Below are 7997 nucleotides of genomic sequence, written 5' to 3'. Positions count from 1 at the left end.
ACACATGCAAACAAATTATGATCGCTGCAGTAGCAGCTCATCATGTATCATAGGGTAGGCAAGAAAACAACCTAATACAGGGGACTAATGTTCCAAGTTAAAAGGAAGCACTAAATTCAGACATCTCTAAACCAAATGAACACAAGTACTTCTCCAGTTTGTGATTAGCATTTACATTGTGATATTTTGCTGGCATTTAAGTAATTCTAATTAGCTAAAATGATTACAGTTACTATTATCAGGCAATGATCTAATTTATAGGCTCTAAAGAGTCACTAGAGCACAAGCACACATCTCGTTTGGGATAAACTTGCATACTTTCACAGGCTGAGGCACTTGAATAGAAACAAAGAATTGAGAGAATAACAAGCAGATAAAAAACAAAGAGTGCTACAAAGGAACTGGACTAAAAACCCTATTGACTTACAACCAACTTTGCGAATATAAGCCACAATCATAGTTCTTAAAGAATCAGCTTAAAATATCCTGCAAAGGCATTGTTTAGAAAAATTGACATCTCGAAATTACACATGATCAATTGAGCACAGCATCCCACATAGGTTATGCACCCAGCAAGTATGACAGTAATTAAGCTAGTCAAGAATAGAAAACATATATGCATGTCTCCAGAATCTAGATCAACAGTATGTACCGAGTGAATTGGGCACATGCAACTTACAAAACTAGTGGAAGTAGTGCTTCCTAAGGAAATCCAGTATATCTCGTACAAGTGAATTCATCTGTTTAAAACAAGATGCACCCGTTTCATGCATCCAGTGACATCTCCATGTATTATGCAAGGATGCAACTTTTCTGAATCCTGACTATGGTATCAAGATGAGCATTCAAACAGTATCCGTGAACTGAAGTGCAGTCAAAACTGTTTCCTTTTGCTCCTGAACAATTTATCTCTCTTCGAGTAAACATAAAAGAAACCAAAAACGAAAATTCCAGACATGGAAACTGACAACCAGGGAAATGGTGGATCTTTGAAGCAAACCAGAGAAGCCTCCAACTCCTGAGACGCCTGATACACCAAAGTGTGGACGGCAAACAGATCATGATCTGACGATCTCAGAAAGTACATCGCTTTATTGTAGTCGAGGCGGGACATGGCTGAGACCACCTTCTCCAGTTTATAAGTGAGCAGATTCCATCTTTGAATGAATTCAACACGCCTTTTCCTTCTAAGGAGTATACTCTCTCCACCATGCGCAGCCATTGACTCCAAAACATCAATAGCGCTTGTGATTGTGTAGTTCAGAGTGGTTAGAAGAACATTCCTACGGGCTGCATCTTTCTGCACAAAAGAAAGCGATTTGGTCTCTGAGAATGGGCCAAATGGTGTATGTCCAGTGCTCCAAGTGTAGTCAACGACGGTAGCATTGTGCTCAGGGCTCCATGACTGGTGTGTCGGTGACACACCCCACATGCTCTGCAGAACTGAAGCGATGATCGGCCGGTCAAGATTCCTAGTCATTGTAATCACATGTCGACCATTACAGCTGTAGTCGCTGACCGTCTGTGAGCTCCTTGTCCTCACAGAAATCACCATATCACGAAAAGCCACTGCCTGGTGATACCTATCTAGCAACAGAAGCTTATCATAATCTAAATCAAACACAAAAACTGGCACAACCTTGTCATAGTCATCATTATCATGAACACCAGCCACCTTGTGCAACTCTTCCAACGAGTCAGACAGCACCTGCCTCATCCGCTTGGAGTCCAAGTATTCACTCACAATCAGCGTGTAATTATCAAACAAGAACCTGGACGTAAACGAGGTTGTCGACCGCGCAACCGCAAACGAGCAAATTGGGCAGTCAGAGAACCTGATCCTGTTCAAATCAAACTTCAACCTCTGCCCTTCATATGCCAGATTCCCATCACGAATCGACTGTTCGATCGAACCCCAATCAAGCCCGGACGTATCCCTCTCGTGTCCATGGATGTGAAAGACCTGAACCAGCAACGAGCTCTCGTAATGCACTGGAATTCTGAGCGAAGGCACTAGCAATGACTTGTAAGCACTGAGCACCAGCGAAGCAAGATCAGCAACCAATGCCTTCTCCGACCTCGGCCGGCCGTGGAGCGCGGCGAGAGGGTGGAACTCGCCACGGGGGAGCACGCCTTCACCGGAGAGCGCAGGGCCATAGTCCACCGGCCCTGCACCCAGGTCGATCCAAATGTACCGCTCCTTGCCAGCCCAGACGGGGGCGAGGCAGCGGGAGAAGCCAGGTGAATGCGCATCGGCCGGCGACGATGCCGCGGTGTAGGCGTACGGCCGCGGCTGCGGGCCGAGGTTGAGCAGGTAGATGTACACCGACGGGGCGGAGCCGGTGTCGACGAGCGCGCGGTAGTCCTCGGCGACGAGGTCGTCGACGACGGAGTAAGGGACGGAGGAGAGCGCGGCGGCGTGGAACGGCGCCGCGGAGGAGTCGAGGTGCGCGCGGACGGCGGCGGCGGCGCGGGGCGCGAGCTGGGAGGAGGAGGCGGCGACCTCGAGGTGGATCTTGTGGGAGAGCGCGAGGCGGTGCGGGCGGCGGCTGGAGAGGAAGCGCGAGGAGGAGACGGCGGAGTTGACGAAGGACTCGAGGAGGCGGCCGGTGGCGGGCGGGAAGGAGGCGCCGGCGAGGCGGACGGTGACGGGGACCTGCGCGGAGAGGGAGAGGAGGCGGGTGGGGAGGAGCGGGGACGGGGTCGAGAGCTGGCGGAGGAGCGCGGCGGGGAGGGCGCCGAAGGTGTCGTTGCCGGCGGAGGGGTCGCGGGCGGCCGCCGCCGCGAGGAAGGAGTCGAGGCCGACAAACGCGGCCGCCGTGGCGGCGGGCGTGAGCGAGGAGGAGACGAGGAGGAGTAAGGGGAGGAGGAGGAAGGAAGGGGCTCGAGCCATGGCTGGTCGCCGGTGAGCGGCGGAGGGGGGCAGCCGGCGGCGGCGGCGGCGGCTGGGTTCAGTGAAGAGTTTAGATCGATCTGAGTCTGAGATGGGGAAGGAGACTGTGATGACGACGATCCGCACTGAGATGGGGATCTTCTGTTGCACGAGACGTTGATCGATTGTGTGTGCTCTATAGGTGTCCAAACGGGCGGCACGGCCCGGCCCGGCACGGGCACGGGTCCGGCACGGCCCGTTTCGGCACGGCCCGTTAGGCACGGCTGATGAAACGGGCCGTGCCGTGCCGGCCCACGTGCCGAGCCGCCGGCCCAAGCACGGCCCGTGGATGGCCGGGCCGTGCCCGTGCCGGCACGGCACGCCTGCGGCCCACGGGCCGTTCGGGGCACGGCGGCCCGTGAAGGCAGGCCGGCAGCTGAGGCCCAGTGCACAGTGTTTTTTTTTTAAAAAAAAGCAAAGGAAATGTATAAGGAAAAAAAAATTAAAAATGGAAATAAAATGTTTAAAAAAAAGTAATGATTTACTAATGTTAAAAAATGAAAAAATGGTATTTAAAAAATGGAAATAAAAGTTTTTAAAAAAAGTAATGATTTGCTAATGTTAAAAAAAAGAAAAAATGGTATTTTTTTGTTGTGTTGAAAAATTTAAAAATATAGATTGTGATTCATTATTTTGAAATAATTTAAAGATAAATCCACACTTGCGAAAATATTGCAAAAGAATTTGTTAAAAATAGTAATGACCTTTATTGATGTTTATATCATTACAGGATACAATGATACATGCTGCCTCGTTAAAAACTTTGTCATGTAAAAACTCATAGGGGAAAATGAGAAAACCATGACAAAGAAAAGAGTACAGCTCAAAGGTCAGAACTACTTCTAACAAAATTCTACTGGGGTTGGTCTGGATCCAGGTAGAGTTGCTCGAACTGGGCGGCCAATTCTTGGTTGTCCGCAGTGTATTGGGCATGTTGTCGAGCAAGCTCCCAGTCTTTAACGCTTAGTAGCATTTCGACGTGGTCGCTGCGCAGAGTCGTCCTCCGGTCTTCGATGATTCGGCCGCATAGACTGAAGGCCGATTCGGAGGACACCGTCGACACGGGCACCGTCAACACATCCCGTGCTAGTTTTGAAAGCACAGGATATGTTATCTTGTGGTCATTCCACCACCCGAGGACGTTGAAATCTTGTGCTTCGTGGTGGATAGCGTCGCTGTCCAAATAACCGGACAACTCTTCGGCCACAACATGCGAAGAGGCGTCTCCACTTGTAGCCGACGAACTGCCACCACCTTGGATTGAAGACGATCCACCCCAAATCCTACCCCACTGTATCTTCTTCTTACCTGTAGTGGGGATAGGAGGGGGTCTCTGCTGGCGAACTTCCTGAAACTTTACTTCATATCTTCCAAAAACCTCATATAATTTACGTCTAACCTCAGTATAAAAAGAACTATAATCTACACCTATAGTATCTCCAACAAGTGATAAAATAGCAGACAATCCCCTTAATTTACACCTAGGATCTAAAACAAAAGCAAAAGCATACAACATAGGTATATTTTTCCAATATTTCAAATATTTTTGTTTCATGTGAAAGACAGGTTCAGTTAGAACGTCATCATTTTCGTATTCTTTAAATAAATTAGCAATTTCAAGAAGGTTGTGCAAAATTATATTAGCAGTTGGATAATAAACTTGTGACAAAGTTATAGTACAATCATAAAAAGTTTCTAGAAATTGGTGAAATTTTTGGACAATTGCCCAAACATGCTCGTTCAGTACTGAAGACCCGTCACTGTTTCTTGGGCCACCACGTGACTGAACAAAATCAGAAAGTAAACTACTATAAGGTAAAACAACTTTTAACATTAAATACGTTGCATTCCACCGATGCTCTGCATCGGTGGCAAACTTACGAGCTTTCACACCGGCCGCATTGCAAAACCTCTTCCATGCAGCAATCCGCGGGTTAGAAGCAGTTAACCACGCGATTGCTTGACGAACAGCATCGATGTGGTCACCTACCCTCTTCATGCCAGTCTTAACAATCAAATTAATTATATGACATGCACAACGCTGATGGAGTAGAAAAGATTGAGCATACACACAAAATAAAGGTTGCAATATTTCAATAGCCCTAGAATTAGCAGATGCATTATCTAGGGTGACAGCAAATATTTTATCAGCAAGATTAAATTCATTAATTACTTCCCTAATTCTTTCAGCTATGTTTTCTCCTGTATGTGAGACATCTATTAACCTAAGCCCTAAAACTCTCTTTTGTAATTGCCAATCATCATCAACAAAATGAACAACTACGCTAAGATAATCCTCTCTAGCTCTACTACTCCATATATCTGAAGTAACACTAACAGAGAAAGTACATGTACTAAACAGTTCCTTAAGTGCAGTTGCTTCCTTGTGATAAACATTCTCTAAATCTCTAGTTGATGTTTGCCTACTCACAGCTTTAAACCTAGGGTTATGAGATTGCTGAATGTAATGTTCAAAAGCAGGGAACTCCCCAAAGTTCAGGGGTAAATCTTGCCTGGCGATTAACCGGACAAGAGATTCCCGAGCAACCATGGGATCGTACTCCCAACTGCGTACCGTACCGTCTGGGTTTACCATAAGTTGCTGCTGCCGGAGTTGTATTCCTTGCTTCTTGGCACACGACTCTGCATGGCGCTTGAGGTGACCTGTACCACCAGAAGAACGAGCAGATAAAATTTGCCTACATATTCTACAACGGGCTTTCGATACCTCCCTTCCGTCGGGGCATGTTTCCTTTATCTCGTCGAAGTTTTGCCACACACCGGAGGTTCTCGATCTCTTCGAGCCGGTGTGTGTCGAAACACTTCCGCTCGCGGTTCCGGAAAATCCTTCCGAAGCTGTCGCCGCCTGAACCGGTACCTCCTCAACGACAGCCGTATGAACCGGTACCTCCTCCACAGATGGTGGAGTTGGAGCCGATCCGGAGGTATCGTCAAACCCCGACATGTAGTTGGGGTCGAAATCACCCAAGGTGAACGACGGCGACTGGTATGGAAAGTTCGGATCCATTCTGAAAATTTAAACCGACATAAACAAATTTTCGAATATTTATTGAATTCACAAACACAATACAAATAATACACAAATTTGAATATTACTTACATCTTTCCAACCGCGAGCTCTTCAAACCTCTGCGATCAAACTGTTGAACTACGAAACTAATTTTGATTTTTGACAAAATTTGAGCAAATTTTGTCAAAATCAAAAAAAATGCACACTTGAGAACAAAGAGAGCACTTAAAACACTTGAGGGCACAAGATGAGGAGTGTGGGATGAGGAGAAATGGCTGGGGTTCATGCCCTATTTATAGGGCGAAATTTGAGATTTTTTGGAATTTTTTCGAAATTTTTATGAATTTTTTAGCCTCCCAACGGTTATTTTCAAATTTGAACAGTCAAATAGCCGTTAGTGCCACGTGGCGCCTTCCCATTCGACCGTCGCCCGCCCTGTCAGTGCGCCGCTGGCCCGCTTTCGGCCTGACGGGCCGCCGGCGAAACGGGCCGTGCCGTGCCGCGGGCCGTGCCGTGCCGTGCCGCTACAGTAGCCGTGCCGTGCCGTGCCGGCCCGCGGGCTCGGCCAGCGGCCCAAGCACGGCACGGCTACTCGTGCCGTGCCGGCACGGCCCGTTACTGTAGCAGGCCGTGCCGGGCCGTGCCTGCTACAGGTTCGGCCGTGCCCCGGGCCGCCCGTTTGGCCCGGCCCGTTTGGCCACCTCTAGTGTGCTCACTCCATCGGACAGGTGCAAAGTTCGCAATGCCGACGAAAACCGGTCGAATTTCGCAAAATTTCGAGGTTTCGACGAGGATGGAAAGTAGAAACCATCTAAGATTTTGATGAGTTTCATCCAAATTCAAATTTTAATTGATAATAGGGGAAAAATCAAAAAAATCTTCTAAATAGTATGATATTCATATAACCTATTGGGATATAAATTTTCGAAAAAAATTGATGTATTCCGTATTTTTACTGAAATTTACAGTAGGAAAGAAAAGAATAACGAATTAAAATAAGGAAAACAATTTCAGTTTACCTCTTTTTCTAGTTACCGATTGAAATTTCAATGATTTCGCTTGGAATTCGTCAAAGCCGACCGGTTTTCGTGAGCTTAACGTTAAACTCAAGGAATTTATATTCAAATTTTGGTCAATGAAATTTGTTCGGAATCTACCGGTTTTCCACCGGATTTCTTGAAAACCGTCATTCCGCCATAGCCCGAAACGGACGGCCATCTCGGAATCGTAAACCCTAGACAGGTGGCAACTAATACTGCGAGCGTGTACGTGTATAGGGTTGTCAACAAGCCGAGCTCAAGCGAGCTTGTCTGGGTAAGCTCGAGCTCGATACAGACTCAAGCCGAGCTTGAACCAAGCCTTATCGCTCTTTGAGCTTAGAGGTAAGCTCATACTCAGCCCGTCCGAGCCTCGAGCTTTCACAAGCTTGTGAGGTATAGGTTGAAAACAAAAATCTGTGCTCAAAACAAATGGTTGTAGTAGTGACAAGTTGTGCTATGCACACACTTTTATGGGGAAAAATACTAGTGGATGGCAACAGAGCATTGATGGAGATGTAGAAAACTGCACACCATACCATAGAGTAGTACAAGCTTTTACAAGGCAGTAATATAGGCTACATGGTAGGTACTACATGTAGGCACTTTGAGCATACATGTGCCTTCGTTGTGACATGTCTTGGGTAGCATAGCATTTAGACAAATAAAAAAAGTTCAAGCTAAGTAACAAAAGGGTCTACGGTACTGACTAACACTACCATGCATGAGTGCTGAGCTCGACGAGCTATTCGAGCTCAGCTCGTTAAGGCTTGTGAATCTCACAACAGGCTCGGGCTCGGCTCGTGTGAAGCTCGAGTCGAGCTTGGCAAGCTCAAATGCTTCGAGCTTTTCTGACAACCCTATATGTATATTCGACTTTAAGTTGCCTATTTCGGTGTAACCTAAGATAAAAGCCCTTAACAAAAAAAATTTTGGTCCAATTCAAATTTTCATCTTAGTCCAAGGTCCAAACACAAGCTCATGGTTACCTCCATTG

General features: G+C 47.1%; 1 protein-coding gene and 1 long non-coding RNA gene across 2 annotated transcripts; both read right to left on the bottom strand.

Moving 5' to 3' along the window:
- Positions 1–457: 457 nt before the first annotated feature.
- On the bottom strand, positions 458–3043 carry LOC4341393 (uncharacterized). The gene has a single exon (XM_015789060.2). The coding sequence runs from the start codon at positions 2891–2893 to the stop codon at positions 875–877; it is 2019 nt and encodes a 672-aa protein (XP_015644546.1). The 5' UTR covers positions 2894–3043; the 3' UTR covers positions 458–874.
- Positions 3044–3615: 572 nt separating this feature from the next.
- Positions 3616–6204, bottom strand: LOC136356826 (uncharacterized). The gene is made up of 2 exons (XR_010741850.1): positions 6054–6204; positions 3616–5961 (listed from the first exon to the last, which is right to left on the bottom strand). It is a non-coding gene; the product is annotated as an uncharacterized lncRNA (long non-coding RNA).
- Positions 6205–7997: the final 1793 nt, after the last annotated feature.

The sequence above is a fragment of the Oryza sativa genome, chromosome 6 (genome assembly GCF_034140825.1).
Source record: "Oryza sativa Japonica Group chromosome 6, ASM3414082v1".
In the NCBI taxonomy this organism is placed as follows: Eukaryota; Viridiplantae; Streptophyta; class Magnoliopsida; order Poales; family Poaceae; genus Oryza; species Oryza sativa.
Note: the sequence above shows the minus strand (reverse complement) of the source record. Positions and strands in the feature narration are given on the sequence as shown.

Coding starts and splice junctions, on each gene's coding strand:
- LOC4341393 (XM_015789060.2), bottom strand. CDS start 2,893: ATGGCTCGAGCCCCTTCCTTCCTCCTCCTCCCCTTACTCCTCCTCGTC.